We start from the raw sequence: 19,130 nt of genomic DNA on the forward strand, positions 1-19,130 counted from the left end.
AGAGAGAGAGAGAGAGAGAGAGAGAGAGAGGAGAGAGAGAGATGGACAGGAGAAAAGGAAAGAGAAAGGGAGGAAGGAAAGAGGAAAAGGAGGAAGGAAGGAAGGAAGGAAGGAAGGAAGGAAGGAAGGAAGGAAGGAAGGAAGGAAGGAAGGGAAGAAGGAAGGAATAAGACATCTTCTGGGCCCTCAACAAATATCCACTCTAATATCAGGTATAAAGCAGAGGCATTAGATAGCCATAATACTATACAGATGGGTTATAATAATGGCACAAATAAAATTATATAGGATTTTAGTGGAGAGGAAATTGCTCTGTAACAAAAAGACTTCATGAAAGAGATGATATTTGTAGATGGCCTTTAAGGTTTTATAGGATTTTGACTAAGGAAGTGACAACTTAAGGTAGAAGGTATGGCATGAGTAAGAGTATAGGAGGAGGAAACATCAAGGTATGTTGAAAGAATGAGGGGTAGTCTCTTTTGGATTGGAATATAATTGTGTGTAAGGGAATAGTGAGAAATAAGAGCTAGATTAAGTAGACTGGAACCAAATCCTGAGAGGCTTGTACAGATTGAATGACAGACTAAGGAGTCTGAGCTTTATTTAATAAGCAATGGGGATTCTCAGGGAGAGGGAGGGAGGGGGAGAATTTGGAACTCAAAATTTTAAAAAATATATTAAAATTATTTTTACATGTAATTGGGAAAAATGAAATGCTATTATTAAAAAAGCAATGGGGAGTCACTGAAGGCTCTAGAGGAGAGTAGAAACATGATCAGAGTTGTGCTTTAGGAAGATTAGTGCAGGATAGATTGGAGAAGAGACTAGAATCCTAGGGACCAGTTAGGAGATTATATAAATAATCCAAACAACAAGTAAGGAAGACCTGAATGAAGTTATTAGCAGTTAAAGAGAGAGGAGGTAGACAAATAACTGATTTGATGGTAACTGATTAGATGAAGAAAGGAAGAGAAAGAAGAGTCAAAGATGATTAAAGGGCATTAAGCCTGAGTGGCAGTTGGGACATTATTCATGGAAAGTGAGGAAAACAGGAGTCGGTTTGGGAAAGAGATGAGTTTGGTTTCAGATTTGTTGAGTTTGAGATACCAGCAAAGGATCCAGGTGGAAATATCCAGCAGAATATTTCTGAAAAGATAAGATGTTTGGTCATGGGAGGCTAGGACTAGAGATAGACATTTGAGACTCACCTGTAGAGAGGTGGGGGAGTTGAAGGAGAGAGAGTGATAGTGTAGATAGCCAAGCCAGAATCACCAGCTCCTTCTCAAGACCTGCATGTGGGAACCCCTAACTTTACCACACTTCAATCCCACTAACCAAAACCAGACAGTGCCTGGGATCTCAGCCACCTTCTCAGGCTTTGGGGCAGCAGAGTAGCTCAGAGCCTCAGAACTTTATCTGTCTCTGTCTCTCTCAGTCTCTGTCTGTCTCTTGTTTCTCTCTCTGTCTCTCTTATCCTGATAATACCCAATATTTGCATTGTGCAGTAAAGTTTCCAAAACGTCATCTTCCTGGAAGCCTCTCAATAATACTCTGAAACAGGTTTTCTAAATAATATTATTATCCTCCTTTTACACATGGGAAGACTGCTACTCAGAGACAGTGAGTGTTTAGACCAGGGGTTTTTAATCGTTTTAATAAAAGGATTTGTTCTGTAAAATTTGGATTCAGTCAAAAGACCACAGTTAAGGATCTAGAAGGCCACATGTGGTCTCAAGGCCACAGGTTCCCCATCCCTGGTTTAGACTGTTGTCACACAACTACTAAATGTTGGGGGATTTGAACCTGAGTTTTCCTAATGCCAGGTTCAGCTCTCCATCAAACTGACTCTTTATTTATTATTACTAGCTAATACTTGTTTTGCACATGAAACTGCAAATCTATTGTGTACTATTTGCTATTCCTTTGAAATATGTAACAAAGTCATCATGTAAATTTCTTTTCCCTCCTTTTTTTCCCTCCCCTTCCCCCGTCCTGTAGCTGGCTACCATTAGACATAAGTAGGTGTGTGTGTGTGTGTGTGTGTGTGTGTAGATAGATATAAATATATATGTAAAGTCATTCTGTACATACCTCTATGTATCAGTTATTTCTCTGACTCCTAAGATAGTATCTGCCCCTCAATATCCTTCCATACCTGAAGCTCATGACTAAGATTCAGGGACGTTGTCACAGGAGTAACCCAGATATCTCCAGTGATGTTAGAAGTCTGGTTGTTGGTGTATGATGTCCTTTGGTTGGGTTTGGTTTTTGAGCTGGCCCTCCCTATCAAAGGGAATTCCAGGCTGGGAATGCAGTCGTCGCCGATTCTTCCCACTACTGAGCAGTACAGAAGCTTTAACCTGTTCTGCTTCCAATGTGGACCAGTTTGGCCTTCCTTAGACAACCTAGTGGCACCCCCTGATCTTGGAGGCTCACATAGTTTCCTTTGAACTTGCGTCCCCAGGATGGAAAACCCACCAAAAAACCTATCAACAGAGATGATGATTACAACAAAGTCTCTTATATTTTTCTAGAACATTTATGTTCATTATTACATTTTAGTCTCACAATAATCCTGTGACATAGGGAGGGTAAGATGTCATCCTGCTCAAAGTAACATGGGCAGTGCCTAAAGGAGCCAGGACAAGGACCAAGTCTGCAGACTACCAAATGGGAAAAGGAAAGGGGAAAGGAATAAACATTTATTAAGCACCTACTGTGTACCAAGAACTATGCTAAGCACTTAACAAACATTATCTCATCCAGTCCCCACGACAATCCTGTGAGGTAGGTGCTGTTATTATCCCCATTTTATAGATGAGGAAACTGGGACAAACAGAGGTCGGTCACACAAGTAGTACATGGCTGAGTTTGGGTTTGGACTCAGATAGTCTTGAGTCCAGGCCTGGTGATCTACCCCCTGAGCCACCAGCTGCCTCAATTAGATAGACACTAAAATACAGAATCTGTTTTTGTGAGGGTTCAGATTGACTCACAGTGGGATTTGTGAGTAAATGTTTTCTTCTTACTCTCCCTAAGAAGCCTCAAGCACTTAGATCTTCTAGTCAAAGGCAGAGAGGGGCCCCAAGAGAATAACCTTTCAAACCTTAGTTCTGCAGCCCAACTAGCTCCCTAGTAAATAGTTGTAGTCAGCCTAGTAAGCTACAGATGTAGCAAGGATTGGCCTACCCTCATAGGTCAGTGTCTATGAGCCTGGCATTTGGTTGAACAGTAAGTCACAAAGTAGCTTCAGAATGACTGATGTATTTCATACAGATCTGACCCCTTTGGGAGAAATGGAGGAAATATAACAGACCCCACCAGCCACAAAGTAGGCCAGGCACAGGATGCTACTGATGCTGAATGAATCTTCTTCACCCTATATACACCTTGTGGTGCCAAGATCTGGAGTCAGAGGGCTGTAGCAGCAAGCGCCCCAGTGTCCCCAGGGCAGCTGCCAACACAGGTTCTTAGATCTGCTTTCCTAAAGGAAAGCAACTCAAAATGGGTTGGAAATCTTGCTTTAATCAATCAAACATATCATTTACCTAGTCAGAGTATACAGACAGAAACATTTCAAGGAGACAGGCCTCTAACTGTCCAACCATTACATCCATACCAAATCACAGTTACCAGAGAGGGAAGCATCAATATCTGGGTTTTCAAATCCGGGGGGGCTCAACAGCTGCCCAGAGCATCATCTGGTCAAATCACACAACTCTTCTCAAAGTGAGCCCAAAAACAAAGTCTCACATCAAGGTTTATATAGCCTTCTCCTGGGTCAGAGAATGTAACAACCCTCTTGACCCACTGCCCAATCACAAAATATCTCCTGAAAAACAAGCCTCCTGCCACAGGCTCCAGGTGCACTTAACCTAGGGGCAGGGAAGATCTTAAAAATTTACATTCCTATAACAAGCGCCTGGGTTCAAAGTCAGGCTGAACGTTCACTGTCTAATGAATGATACCGGGAAAGTCAGCTTGTCTCTCTAGGCTTCTCCGTGTTTCTGCATCTATAAAATGAGATTAGACTAGGTGACCTCTGAGGTTTATACTAGCTTGAAGTCTTTTCTATTAACCTGATAAGTAATGTTCTAGAAAAATGCTCATGCTTAAGTTAGAACTGTTCACTAAGGGTGAAAATCAGGTTCTGTAACTGGTACTGAAGAAAAAAAAAGGATTAAATTGATGTCAAGTTAACAGGTTTTTGACCCCAAATCTGCCTTTGCCTTTAGTTCTGTGTGGCTATTGTTGTTTTGTGAAGCAGGGAAGACTTGGGTTTTGACTGAATTTGTGATTTAACTGGTATCGAGAACTCTCACTAAGGAAACTTCCTCCTCCTAATGCACATCAGCTCTTGCTCTGAAAATTACAGTCTTAGAGAGAATTATTGGCTGGGGCACCAAGAGAGACTTGCCCAGGGTCACATCACCAGTACATGCTGGCACCTAGATCTTCCTGATTCTCCAGCAGGCTCACTATCTATTATACCATCCTGCCTTTAGTAGCCTATTATTAAGGAATAATTATATCATCTTGTATTTTATTCTTTGACAAAACATATTCCTTTTATGCTTTTTGGAGTGCCTTCTTTTCAAATACAACAATTCTGCAAAGTGTGAAGAACTGATGATTCTACCCATTTTATGGATGGGGCAACTGAAACATGAAGCTAATTAAAGGCAAAACTAGGGAAACAGTTAAGGCACATGGTACAGTAGGAAGAGCACTAGCCTGGGAGTCACAATTTCTTTTTTTTTTCTTTTTGGAAGGCAATTAGGGTTAAGTGACTTGCCCAAGGTCACACGGCTAGTTTTTGTGTTAAGTGTCTGAGGTCGGATTTGAACTCAGGACCTCCTGACTCCAGGACTGGTGCTCTATTCACTGCACCACCTAGCCACCCCTGAGAGTCACAATTTCTGAGTTTGAATCCCGCTTCTGCTACTTGCTACCTCGGGACCTTGAACAAGTCACTTGATCTTTATGGGTCTCAGTTTCCTTCTCTTTGAAATGAGGAGTTTAGAAAGATAACCTCTAAGTCCAGGATTATTTAGCTAGTGCTCTGCTCAGATTTCCCTGCAGCCCTGGGTCCAGACATGGGAAAGTCAATGAACAGGGAGAAACATGGGGATTCATAGATTCTGTGGAAGATGGAAAAAAAAAACCCAGTAAATTAAAATTCTGATATTCTATGCAGAGGTAGGAATTGATGACTAGCTGGGACACTATTCAACTCTCGGAGCCTTAGCTTTTTCAGTTCATCTCACAGTAGATGACAGTTTATCTGGCCATACATCTGGCCTGTTGTATCCAGTTGACGGTGCCACATTTTGAGGGGAATTTTGACAAGCTGGAGCACATGAAGAAAAAGACAAAGTAGGACAAGGGGATTTAAAAATCATGTCATTCAAAGATCAGTTAGAGGAACTAGAGAACTAGAGATACTCATGCTGGAGAAGAGAAAGTCTAGTAGGGATGTGAGGGCTACTGTTAAATACTGGAAAGATCACACAAAAGAAAAAGGACTTGTTCTACTTAGTTTCAGAGGACCAGTGGTCAGAAGTAACACACAGTTAGGTGGTGAGTTCAAACCTGGCCTCAGACACTTATTACTGTGTGATACTAAGCACTTAGCCTCTGTCTGCCTCAGTTTCCTGAACTATAAAATAGGGATTATAACAGCCCCTACTTTTTAGGGTTGTTGTGAAGATCAAATGACACAGTGCTTGGCACATAGTAAGTGCTATATAAATATTAGTAATTACTAATTAACAGGGAGATCAATTTTTTTTTACTAAATATAATTTAAAAAATACAGTTATCCCTTCCAAATTTCAGCTTTACTCATCGCAGTTTCAATATATTTGCAGATCAGCAGAAGAAATTAAATGGGAATTTTTTGAGAGTTTTGTAGAAGCCACAGATGACACATAAAGGCCAACAGATGGATGACAAAGGAAAAGTTTAGAAACTCAGTAATGCATAAATATATATATATATAGTATTGTATAATATCAACATATTTTATGTTTTGATGCCATAATATTTTAGACTTCTCTGATATGAAGAAAGGATCAAAAAATTTTAGCAGATTTTCCAGATCTAGGGATGGTGGTGGTGGTGGTAAAGGTAGTGGGACATGCCCCTAACCCCCACAATGTGTAAGGGATAACTGTATGCCAAAAGGAACATGATTCCTTGGTCTGGAAGTGAAAAGGAATCAGGTAATGACTTCCCTGTAATTGGAGGTCTTCAAAGGAGGTCAGATGACCACTGTGAGTTAGACAGGATTCATGCTTTATGTAGGAATTAGACTGGATGGCTCCTGAGTTTCCTTCCAGCTATAACAGTTTAAGATTCCATGTCTCCATGGTGTGCCATGACCACTGTGCCCTTTCTGCTTCAAAAAGGCTGAGTAAAGAGGGTGGGGGGCAGTGTTTTGTGAGCCTGATGATGCCGAGTCTTCCTCTGGCCATGACTTAGCTATGACTCACTTGGGCAGTGGCTAAGGGTCAGGTGGAGAGGAGTGTTCTTCGAGAGGTTCCTCAGCAGTACGGGCTGCCCTTGCTTTGGGAGGTTTTCTTGTCTCTTTCCTCAGATTTTCCCACTGTGGTTGAGCTTGTTGGGGTTGGTTGTCCCTGAAACAGCATCGCCCATAGGTTCTGTATTAGATGCAGATTCCAGTGGCTTGATCCAAGACGTGGTCTGCAAATAGCTCTCAGCTGCATCCTGTCTCAACCACGGGAATTGGAGAAAATATCCCGTGTAAGAAAGAATACCAATTTATGAAGAGGAAATGCATGAACTGCTTGCCTTATGTGCATGGTGTGGAACCTGAGTCCTGAATTGTAAGAGTACTCTACAGCCTGCATGAGCAGTAAATCTAGGTATAAGGGGCATCCACTCTTCACATTTCTTTCATGTACAGAGTGTTACTGATACATTTGTTCCACCTGTCTGACTAGTGAAGAACATTCCCAGGTTTCTGCTTTCTGAGATGCATGATCACTGATAACCTCGTGTGTGAAGTTATATTTATGAGTTCAGACTAAGTGATAGAACTTGTTTATTAAATCCTATCTGTTCATTAGGGAATCCTAAGTTGTCCATTAAATCCATGGTTTCTAGGGACCTGTGATATCATCAGTATGAGTACCACTTTCACGGGTGTGGATTACAGTTCCTTTAGACTTCTTAGCCTTAGCCTTTAGGATTCTTGCCCATGTCTTTCCATAGATCCTTCCTAGAAGATCCTTCCAATATGTTGGAAGCCATTCACTAATTCTGTTGATGCACATAGATGCCAGTGCTGCACACAGCCTGTCCATTTGCTACCCTTCCTCTTAGGATATAAGCAATAACCCTCCTGTTCTAGTCATACATGACTTTATCAATGAGTGATATACCACTTCTCATGAGTAAGTCATTGTTTTTTGGTTTACTGTAACTCTCATACCTGTGAGCACCTTTCCAATATCCTTTGGGTTGTCTGAAAATTTGAGTGACAGGACACACATTCAGATAATGCCTCTGTCACTTACTACCTCTATGACCTTGGGGAAGTCATTTAACCTCTCTAGGCTTCAGTTTCCTCATCTGTAAAACAAGGAGATTTGACTAAAAAGCTTCCAGTTCTAAATCTATATGATCTCATCATCTAGAATTCTATGGTGTCATCCACAATGAGCAGCAATATTGCATTACCATGAGAACATTGCTGTTATTTTTTAAAGACAATTTTTAGGGGATTCTTGAAAGGGCTGAACAATTTCCCACATGTATATACATGCTAGTCTCTTCCTCCTAACTAATTGTCCACGTATAGCTCCTGTCATATATGGGTATACATGTCTATTGCATATAGAAATATATAAACACACATATATTATGGACTGGTCCTGTGTTTTCATTATTGTAGGGAACTTCCAGGTGAGGAAACCCCCTCTACCAGTGCAGGTTGCCATCTTCTCTGTAATTTATAGTCTTAGAGAGTTGCCCATGGCACAGAGAGGCTATTTAGAGAATTGTGCCGGTCATATAGCTGGCATGTGTCAGAGGCAGGGTTTGAATATAGATTTTCCTGACTTTCAGGAAGCTGTCTAGCTGTAATACCATAGTACTTCTTGTATGCATGAGTTTTTATGTATATGCACACATACACGCATGCATACATTTTGTATATGTTTATATATGTGTCTATATACAAAGTATATGTATATATGTGGGTATGTGTATACACATGTATGTATGTGTATCTGTTTATGAATACATGTATATGTAGATATATGTGTATATGCATATGTATCTTAAACCCCCAACAACAAAGCTTACTCTTAATGCAGTTTAGGATCTAATCTACAACTAACAGTCTTAGGGAGTCAATATAATATGGCAATAACATTTGTGTTAGTGTTTATAAAACATATTCTGATGCATTGACTCAATGGGCTGCTCATCCAATCAGTAAGCTTCAATCCGAGTCATCTGAATTTTATCTTTTTTTTTTTTTCTCCCAGTGTGGTTGTTTAATCTCTTTCAAGTGACTATGAATTTTAGTGAGGAGGCTTTATAATGTTCTAGGCCTTACAATTATCTGTGAACAGGAGTATTTAAAGGAGATCACAATTTAGGGAGGATCACTCTCTTGTTTGTACTCTAGCTAAAGAATTCTCTATAACATCGACAAGCACCTAAATTAGTAAATGTCTCCATGTTTTATACCTCCCTTGATATCGATACTCAGCAGATTGTTGTTCAAAGTTATTTCTGTGAATGCATTTGTCATAGAATTTTTTTTTTATGATTTTAACACATGTGTGGCAGAGGTATTGTTTCAGGAGGGTCATTAAGGATGCATTATGTTCTATGAGTCAAAGGTGTTTTTTGTTTTTCTTTTTAATCAAAAAACAATAGACAACAGGATATTCTATTCTTTGCACCTCTCAGTCAGTTGTAAGACTTTGAAGATGTGGTCTTTAGTAGAAAATCTTATACAAAAGCCTTCCTGTTTTCCTCTCATGTATTCATAGAATCATAGGGATTGAAGCCTGGAAAGGAGCTTAGGCATAATATTTTGCAAAAGAGTAAACAATGGTTGAAAGATTTTCATTAAGGATTATTTCTAAACGTGCAAAGACCAATTTCGTAAGGATTTTTTTATAGAGATGACACATCATAGATGTAAATCTGGGAGAGATTTTAGAATCCAGGTTCTCCATTTTACAGGTAAAGAAACTAAGGCATAATGCAGTTAAATGACTTGCCCAAGGTCACTCAGTCATTATACAAGGCAGGATTTGAATTCAAATCTTCTTGACATCAAAACCCGTGCTCTATCAACAGCATCACCGAGGTCCTGCTGATGGCTTCTTGGTTACCTTTTTTGTATGTTTGATTTTTTTTTCATTCTTTTGGATCTTTCCCTCTTTGAGATAAATTAAAAATTGCTTTACAAGGGTCTTCCAAGAGCAGTCAGGTGACATAGTGGATAGAGCAGAAGGTGAGGATTCAGGAAGAACTGACTTCAAATTCAGCCTCAAACCCTTACTGACTGTGTGACCCTGGGCAAGTCCCTTATCCTCTGTCTGCTTCAGTTTTCTCAACTATAAAAGAGGAATGATAACAGTACCTACCTCTCAGGGTTATTGTGAGAATGCAATGAAATAATATTTACAAAGTGTTTAGTATAATGCCTGGCACATAGTATCTGCTTTTAAAATGTTTTCTTTCCTTCCTTTAAAATCATGTCCCTTCCAGTTTGAATACATTTGGTCTAGTGCTCCTTTCAACTTCCCTTTCTTAACTGGCACTGCTTTTGTCTTATAGACTTGATCAGTACTGTACTGAGGTTGTAAAACACAACAAATGAGGTGGTTCCATTATCATAACCAATAAAAATGGATCACTGTAGAAACTGGCAAATGTATTCCATTTCATTTCCGTTTTGCTGTTTGTCTTCCAATTAAAAAAATAATTGATCATAAATATTTTATTAAGCATCAATATAACTAAGCTTTGTAATTATTTACATTTAAAGGAACCAGTTTCAGTGCTTAAAATGTTGTTGTTGGGTCATTTCCACTGTGTTCAACTCTTTGTGACCCCATTTGATGTCTTCTTAGCAAAGATTGTTTGCCACTTCCTTCTCCATTTACAGATGAGGAAACCAAGGCACACGGGATTAAGTGACTTGCCCAGGGTTACACAGCTAGTAAGTGTATGAGGTTGCATTTGAACTCAAGAAGATGAATCTTTCTGATACCACACCAAGCTCTCTGTCTGCTGTGCCAACCAGTTTAAGATGACATACATTTTTAGTCACTTTCTCTAAGTTTTCAAGAGTGTTTGATCATTCCATTCACTTTTCCTCATATATCATTAGTATATATATTCTGTGTTTCAGAGTTTGCTTTTACTAGTTGTTGTTGTTTTTTAATTGCCCTACTAATAGTCTTGCTATATTTCTTTATATTCTTCATACTTGTTGAACTTAATTACATTATGATATTCCCCTCTTCCAGTTTCATCTCTTTGAATGATCTTGCTTTATTTGATCTCATGCCAATGTCCTATAAGACTTATTTTTCCCTCAAAGTCCTCTTTATATTTAGCAAGACTAGTCCTTGAATAGAAGATAGTTTGTTACTGAACAAATATCTGAACCCTGCCTGGCTTGGTGGAAGCTATCAGAGCTAGCCTAACCTTTGAGGATATACTATGTTTTACTCCAATGAGGAAGTGGAGTAGGAGTCTTTTTGAAGTTTGGACATACTACATCTCAGTGCATCTATTTCTATATCTGTATCTACAGCTATAGCTATCTATCTATCTATCTATCTATCTATCTATCTATCTATCTATCTATCTATTTGCTTTTTGTAGGGGGGAGGGGAGGGCAGTTGGGGTTAAGTGACTTGCCCAAGGTCACACGGCTAGTTTTTTGTGTGTGTGTGTGTCAAGTGTCTGAGGCCGGATCTGAACCCAGGTCCTCCTGACTTCAGGGCCAGTACTCTACTCACTGCGCCACCTAGCTGCCCCAATATATATATTTCTATCTACACATAGAGGTATATTCTGTAATAATCCTAAATTCTGTGCTCTTTCCCAGAGTTTATATTTTGGGCATCCTCCATGTCATTGGTGTCAAACTATAATTCATTGATGTCAATTCAGAAATGAGAGCATATCGACTTAGAAAACCACATATTAACATTATATAGGTTTTATTATATTTTCATTTATTTTGTTAAATGCTTTCCAATTACATTTTAATATATTTGGGCCATTTAATATTTGCTATAGATCACACTGTACTAACTTTCCATAATGCACCTAAAATATATTTATTAAATCAATCAATTAACCCATAACCATTTATTAAATGCTTACTATGTTCTAGGCACTGTTCTAGTTGCTGGGGATAAAAAAGACAAAAATATAATAGCCCCTGCCTGCACTATGGCAATAAATCTGATGGTTGGTCTCCCTTTCTCAAGTCTCTCCTCACTCCAATTCATCCTCCATTTAGCTGCCAAAGTGATTTTCCTAAAGCTCAGATCTGATCATATTATCCTTGACTCAGTAAACTCTAATAGCTCCCTATAATCTTCAGGATTAAATATGAAATCCTCTATTAGGCATGTAAGGACCTTCACAAACTATCCCCTTCCTACCTTTCCAGTTTTCTTTTTTTAATTTAATTTTTTTCATTGAACAAAAAACAATATTCTCTTCCTCTTATCTTTCCCTTATTGAAAAAAGAGAAAGAAAAACAAAACCCTTCCAACAAATATTCATAGTCAAGCAAAACACATTCCCTCAATGACCATATCCAAAACATATGTCTTATTCTGCTGCCCGAGTCTGTTATTTCTCTGTCTAGAGGTAGGTGGTGTGCTTTCATCATCCCTCTGGAATTGTGGTTGGTCCTTGCGTTGATCGGTTCTTAAATCTTTCAAAGTTGTTTGTCCTTACAATGTTGTTATTGTACACACCATTCCTTTCCAATCTTCTTACACTCTATGTTGTTCAATCTTTCAGTCATGTCCAATTCTTCATGATGCCACGACATGGCACACCAGGCTCTTCTGTCCTCCTCTATCTTTCAAAGTCTGTCCAAGTTCATGTTTGTGGCTTCTATGGCTCATCCTCTACCACCCCCTTTTCTGTTTGCCTTCAATGTTTCCCAATATCAGGGTCTTTTCCAATGAGTACCATCTTCTCATTATATGGCCACACTTCAGCTTCAGTATTTGACCTTCCAGTGAAAAATCTGAATTAATTTCTTTAGGAATTGACTGATTTGATTCCCTTGCTATCCAAGGGACTCTCAAAAGTCATCTCCAGCTTCGAAAGCACACATTGTGTAGTGCTCAGCTTTCTTACACTTTCCCTCCTCTTTTTCACATACTGTAGGAGCTTGATACATTGGCTTAGTTGATACTTTTCATACATGACATACCACCTCCCAATGCCAATCTTTTGTACTGACTCCCTTAATTCCTTGAATGCTTATGCCTCTTGCCTCATAGCTTTTTCAGTTTACTGTAAGATTTAGCTTAAATTCTACCTTCTATAGGACTCTTTGCCTGGTCTCCCAAACCCAACCTCCATTGCTAGTGCCTGCCCTCTAAAATTATCTGGCATTTTACATGGTATACATCTTATATATACGTAATTATTTGCATGTATTCTCCCATTACCAGAATGCAAGCTCTTTAAGGGCAGGGACCCTGGTTTTGCTTTTTGTAGCCTCAGTGTTTAGCCCAGTGCCTAGTACACAGTAAATGCTAAATAAATGTTCACTGACTGACTACCTCCAAGAAGATTTCAATGTAAGCTATAATAAACCTAGTTGTAAATTTGTGTGTCCAGATAGAGCTTGTTGTTGTTCAGTGGTGCCCCACAGTTCACAAACCCATGTGGGGTTTTCTTGGCAGAGATTCTAGAGTGATTTTCCTTTTCCTTTTCCAATCGATTAAGATGAACAGAAGTTAAGTGACTTGTCCAGAGTCACGCAGCTAGTGAGTATCTGAGGCCATAGTTGAACTCAGGTCTTACTGACTCCAGGCCCAGCATTCTATCCACTGATCCTCCCAGCTGTCTCTACCTCCAGATAGGGCTACTCTGATTTTAACTGCCTCCATGCAGATTTGGGAAGGCGTAAAAAATGATTTCTCTCTCTCACCAAATAGACGTGGTATTCTCTGCACAGAGTTCCTGATGAGACTTGCCTAGGAGGCTGAGAAGTTAACTGACCGGTCTAGGGTTACAAAGCCCAGATGTATCTGAGGCAGAACATGAATCTAGGTCTTTCTGACCCCAGGCCCAGCACTCCCTCCACCATGACATGCCACCTCTCAAAAAAATTCTGCTTTCTGTACTCTTCCTCTTCCCTTGTCCTTCAAACCCTCTTGACCTGTTTTAAATTACTTGCCATTTGGGAAATAAAAAGGCATCCATTCTTTAAGACCTCCTCTTTACATGAAAAAAAGAGCTAGATGGAACATATATTTTAGAGTTTCAAGGGAATCTTAGTAATAACTGCCCATTCTATTCCCTTCATTTTACAAATGAGTAAACTGAGGCCATAGGAGACTAAATGTTTTCCTTAAAATCACAGAGGCAGTAACAGCCCTCAGATTTGAATTCAAATTCATTGATCTTAGACCCAATGCTCATCTACATCACAGGCCTAGAGAACCAGTCCAGAGTATTTCTTCTCCCCTGATGCCTTGCCTTATATTTTTATCTCCTCCCCTGCAATGGAGACAATTAAGTTGTGCCCTCTTAGCCCCCTTTGCCCAGCTCCATTATGGCAGCCCAGGGCCCTTCAATCACCTATCTTATTGCCACCAGCTGCCTGATGGCCTGACACCCTCTGAGCTGCAAAGCACAGGTCTCAATACCGATTAGCTGGCAGTGGCGGCCGGCTGAAGAACAAAACCCGCTTTCCCTCCCCTACTCCCTCCCTCTTGTTTTCATCGGGCCCTCTTCATAGGCTCCAGCTGCCTTGTTAAAGAGTAGCTTTTATGTTGTGCTTCACCTGTACCAGAAGCAATAGTTGTTCAGTGTGATGGGAGAGGGAGAGAGGCTTGTGTAGTCTCAGGGGATCACAATGCCTCGGGAGCTCTGAGAGTGGAGGGAGCCCTAGCAGTCGGGCAGGTAAATGTATGGCTTTTTTTCTCTCTTTCTGAACAGTCTGAGTCTTCTGAAGCTAGATGGCCAAATTGGCTCTTGAAGGTGATGGTTGGCCCAAAAGAAGGGTTGTCTGTGATTTGGGTTTGGGACTTATCTTAAAAGAACTCAGCTTCATGGAGACTCTGAATGCCTGAGTTGGGGATTTAGGTGGTACCCATCAGCCCCACCCAGCTAGTGTACCACCAGGATGGCCTTGAGAGGCAGTGGGGGCAGGTGTGCAGGCAGTAATGGGGCAGTAAGTAGGGAATATAGCAAACAGAAATAGAAGAAAAAATTTGTCATATGTGTGTGAGGAGTATCCTACTATTATTACCTGTTATGAAGAAAATGGGCACTTAATACAAGTACCTAGTGTTTGCCAACAATTTTTTTTAAAAGATCCACTTTTGCCAGTCCCCAATTCACCCTTTCAATACTGCTGGTAACTTCCTAGTTCCTCTGATTCCTCTTATGTTTCTAGGGGTTTCTTTTTTTTTCTTTTCCATGGAAGACCTCTCTATCTCCTATTAAATGGAAACTTCCTTTCCTCCAAAGTTCATAATACCCCTCCTAGCAGAGCGTACATTTCTCAGGCAACACCTGTAATTTGACCCTATCCATTTATTTTTCTCAGTCTCTAGTAACAGGACAACCGATGTAGTCAAGACTTAGCATATGCTGCAGGTAACAACATGAAGCATCTTCCACTAGCATCTTATTTGGGGCAGCTTCATAAATCTCTAGTGGGATGAGAGACTGCTTTCCTCCTTTTTCTTCTCATAAGACTCTAGGTTTTAACCCAGAAGTCCCCAGAGGAATAGGTCAGAGGTAAAAACATCTACCCATCTCTCTTCACCAACACCACAAAAGGGAAGATGCAAGTGCAGAGATCAGCTGGGAGGGTTCTTAATCCCCTTCGTAGCTTCCTTCTATCCCTATGATTTCTAGAGATTTCTCTTTCTTCTGTTTAGACCCATCTCCCTTTGCACACAGGCAGGGCCTGTTCAATTTCAGTCTTTTCCACTCTGCAGTTTTCCTCTAACAGAGGAAAAAGTCACTCTCCCATATTAAGGGCTGACTGAAACTTCCAGCTTTCTGCTTTTCTTGTTTTGCTTATAAGTTCTAATAAGAAAGTGCCCCAATGTTAGAGGAGGGAAGTGCATACAGGGTAGGGTCTAACCCAAAGGCAGTGTCTTTCTGGGGCACTTCATCTCAAGTCAAGCCTTCAGCAGAAGTCAATTCACCAAACTCTACTAAAATAAATAAATAAATGAAATAAAACAAAACCAAAAAAAAAAAAAAACCCTCCCTGATGTGCTACTGCTTCTCTTAACTGCCATGGGGACATTAAACCTTCAGCAATTTGGGACTCTGAAGGCTGGCTTTTGGGTCTCTGCCTGGAAAAACAGTAGGCGAATAGTAAAACCTTAAATTCTAACATGTGTAAGTTATACATCTTATTTTCATTTTCAGGCCATGTTTCCCCCTGTAAGACATCAGGAAAAAATTACCGTCTGACTTCTAATATCTCAGTGGAGCATTTATCTCCCAGCTATGATAAGTGATCTTCAATATTTTTTCCCTTCAGATTAAGAAACAAATTCATTTAATTTTCTTTATTGAATGTGCTCAGACTTCCTCTACCCTGCCTGGGTCTTTGGGGTGCACTATGCTATAATTCTTTCCCTCTGGGTTAGTGGCTTTTCTCCAGGTTGCCACATTTCCCCTCCCTTTTCCTTTTCTTTTTTTTTTCTTTTTCCTTTCTTTTCTTTTCTTTTCTTTTTTTTTTTTGTGGCATTGCTACCACATTGGTTGAGTGGCCGTGGGGGCCCTGGGCTATATAACAGTTTCAGACTGTCTTGAGATTTCATCCGCCTTTCGTCTTCCTGCCTTAAAAAAAAAAAAAAATTATGGTAAGCAACGCTTGGGTCGTTGGCAAGAACAAGGCAGACAAATATGCCAGAACTGGAAACCATCTATCTGAACCTTATCTGAACTTCTTGGGTCTGAAACCTTGGTTGGGAGCCCTTGAGAAAAGCATCTCTTTGCAAGGTTCCTTATTGGCTATAACCTTAGCAGCAGTAGCCCCTTCTTGGCCCTTGGGCAATATCCTTTGGCTCTCCTTCTGCCCAGGGGGCTTCCCTTCTCACAGTGAGCCTGGGCAGCATGAAAGGAAAACCCAGAACTGAATTAGGAGTTCAGAGAAATAAATGGGAGTGCTCAGTTATCCTATGTGGATTGTACTTCCAAGGATCAGGATCAGTACTGAAGGGGCCAAGGCAAGTGCTCTAGGTTCATGCATCTGCTGTTTGCTTTTGTGGTAAAACGGACAAGTCACTGACTATATCTGGGCATAGATGTCGCAAGATGTTAAGTCCTAATTGGGGCTTGTGTAATGAGTGACTCTGTTGTGTAACTTGCATTGCAAGTCACTTAAGCATGTCTGCATTGTTTCCTTTGTGAATAGTGTCATTGAGGGTACAAAAGGCATAGGGCCTGTAACTTTTATCTTACAGGGGACTGGAAATCAAGACTCCTGAGTTCTATTTCTGCCTCTGTTGACAACTAGCTGTTTTAAAATTGATTTGTCACAGAGGCTAAGTCAGAAGTCCTGGTTTCTAATCCCAACTCTGACACTTGCTAGGGGTATAATCCTGGACAAGCCACCTAAACTTAGTTTCCTCCTCTGTATAATGAGGAAAAGAATTCCTGCAGAGAAAGGTACTTTGTAAATTGTAAAGTGTAATGTTAACTGTGAATGATCACTATCTTCATCACCCTGGATCCTCAAAGCCTTGGTCTTTGGATCCCAAGATCTGGCAGGTCCTTCCATATTGGAAAGGTCTTACCGCAGACTGTATGCTTTATCATCTAAGGTCCAGCCTGCCTAAATTCAGAGAGGCTCATTCCCAGCTTGCTGCAGAAGGATCAATTGTTTGCTCACAGCCACCCCAGAAGACCATCCACTAAGTTTCAGGGGGACCCTAATTTGCATCAGTTGAGAGAGAACCCACACAGATTAAATTATAAATTCTTGAAATAATTTAACTATTTTAATATCATTATTACCATTTGCCTAAGTAACAGCATTCATGTTGGGGTTGAATGAGAAAATTATGTAAGAGTATGCTGTAAACTGTATTGTGTTATACAAATTTAGAGTATTCATGTTATATCTATTATTATTATTACTGATAATTAAAACATTGTGCCCAAAGGGCTAATAAAGAATTCTGCATCTCCCTGAGAAATAGTCATGTGTGTCTCTGACCTTGCTGGCTGACTGCCTTCACGTTTGGGTAGCCACTGGGCTGGAGCAGACTGCAACAATGACAACACCCTTACGGTATTTTTGTTTCCCTCCATTTTTAGGGAGTCTCCAGTAGACTGCAGTGTTAACAAATGCAGCAAACTAGTTGGTGGAAACGAGTCCAATCCAATGAATTACAACACCTACATGGATGAGAAGAACGGCCCCCCTCCTAACATGACCACCAATGAGAGAAGAGTCATCGTCCCTGCAGGTATTTTGAAAATGGGATTTTTTTTTTTTAGTTATGGGCTTTAGTTCTGTATTCTTCTAGGTCCACAAATATGGGGTCAGAAAATTCCAGGGGGCATTGTATCATTTATATGGAGTTAGGAAGACATGAGCTCACATCCTCCCTCAGTCACTTGCTTCCTGCGTGACCCTGGGCAAATTACTTGCTTCTCTCAGCTTCAGTGTCCTGCTCTGTAAAATGGGAATAATTAATAGCATCTATCTTCTAATGTTGTCATAAAGATCAAGTAAGATGGGTAAAGTACTTTGCAAAATTTAAAGCATCCTAAATATGCTAGCTACTATTGATATATTGTAGCCACCACTATCTGGGGTACTAAAAAAAGGTAACAAGGGGGCAACAGTGGCAACTGATTGCTGAGCTCCTCTTTTGTCCAACTCAGTTCCAAGTCCATGATGACACTACAGCAAATATTAACAGTTATTATTAATTGGTCTATAAGGAGGGCTGAAGCCAGGCTGTCTGACTCTGAATGGCAGTAAATTCTAATTCTTCTGCCTTGGTGGAAGGGTGGCTAAAGAAATCTGTTCTGTCCATCAGACTCATAATTTTTGGCATTTGTGAGTTCCACCTTTCCAAAATCAAAGCCAACTACTATTTTTATTTTAAAATAGAAACAACTATATTTAGCAAATGGAATATTTTAACATGTGTGTAATGAGTTAAGTCATGATTACAAAATAAACACATTTTCCTTGGTTTGGGGTTTTTATTGCTATGTTAGTCATATTATTTTGATTCTAATTATAATTAACTTTATTTTGATTCTAATTATTAGCATCAAAACCCATCAACAAGCGTTTATTAAGGACTTAATATTTACCAATCACTATGTTAGGTGCTGAGGATACAGTGACAAAAATGAAAGGCCCTGACCTCAAGGAGCTTACATTCTGTGGAGAGGTACAACGTGTGCCCGTACAAAGAAGCACAAAATGTATAGAAAATAGTTATGGAGGGGCCTTTTGCTGCTGGGGAAAGCAAGAATTTTTAAGGAAGCTAGGGATTCTAAGAAGCAGAGATGAATAGGGATTACATTTGCATCTGGCATGGGAGACAGCATGTTGGGAAGCATAAAGATGGAAAATGGAATGTCCTGTAGAGGGAATAACAAGCAAGCAAGTTGACAGGAATATTGAACGTGTGAAGGGGAATAATGTATCCTAAGTCTTGTAAGGTAGATCAGGGTCAGATTGTGAAGTTATTTAAAAGCTGAACATAAGAGTTTATGTTTAATCCTTGAGAAGATAGTCTGCCAGTCATGGGGTTTTTTTTTGTTTGTTTGGGGGCGGGGGAGATTGAGCAAAGGAATGCCATGGTAATACCTGTGTTTTAAGAATATCACTTTGACAGCAGAGTGGAGGATGGGGCAAGAGACTTGAGGGAAGG

General features: G+C 40.1%; 1 protein-coding gene across 6 annotated transcripts in view; it reads left to right on the forward strand.

Annotated features, from left to right (window-relative positions):
* FLI1 (Fli-1 proto-oncogene, ETS transcription factor) overlaps window positions 1-19,130 on the forward strand; it is a 166,066-nt gene that overhangs the window by 83,498 nt on the left and 63,438 nt on the right. For all 6 annotated transcript variants that reach the window (XM_069080333.1, XM_069080331.1, XM_069080329.1 and 3 more), the window contains exon 3: window positions 17,551-17,702. In XM_069080333.1, the coding sequence (XP_068936434.1) occupies window positions 17,551-17,702 (152 nt within the window). The remainder of the gene's footprint in view (window positions 1-17,550; window positions 17,703-19,130) is intronic.

This window comes from Petaurus breviceps, unplaced genomic scaffold, assembly GCF_028583685.1.
Source record: "Petaurus breviceps papuanus isolate PSGF00001 unplaced genomic scaffold, PetGlider_PUasm1.0 91133, whole genome shotgun sequence".
In the NCBI taxonomy this organism is placed as follows: Eukaryota; Metazoa; Chordata; class Mammalia; order Diprotodontia; family Petauridae; genus Petaurus; species Petaurus breviceps.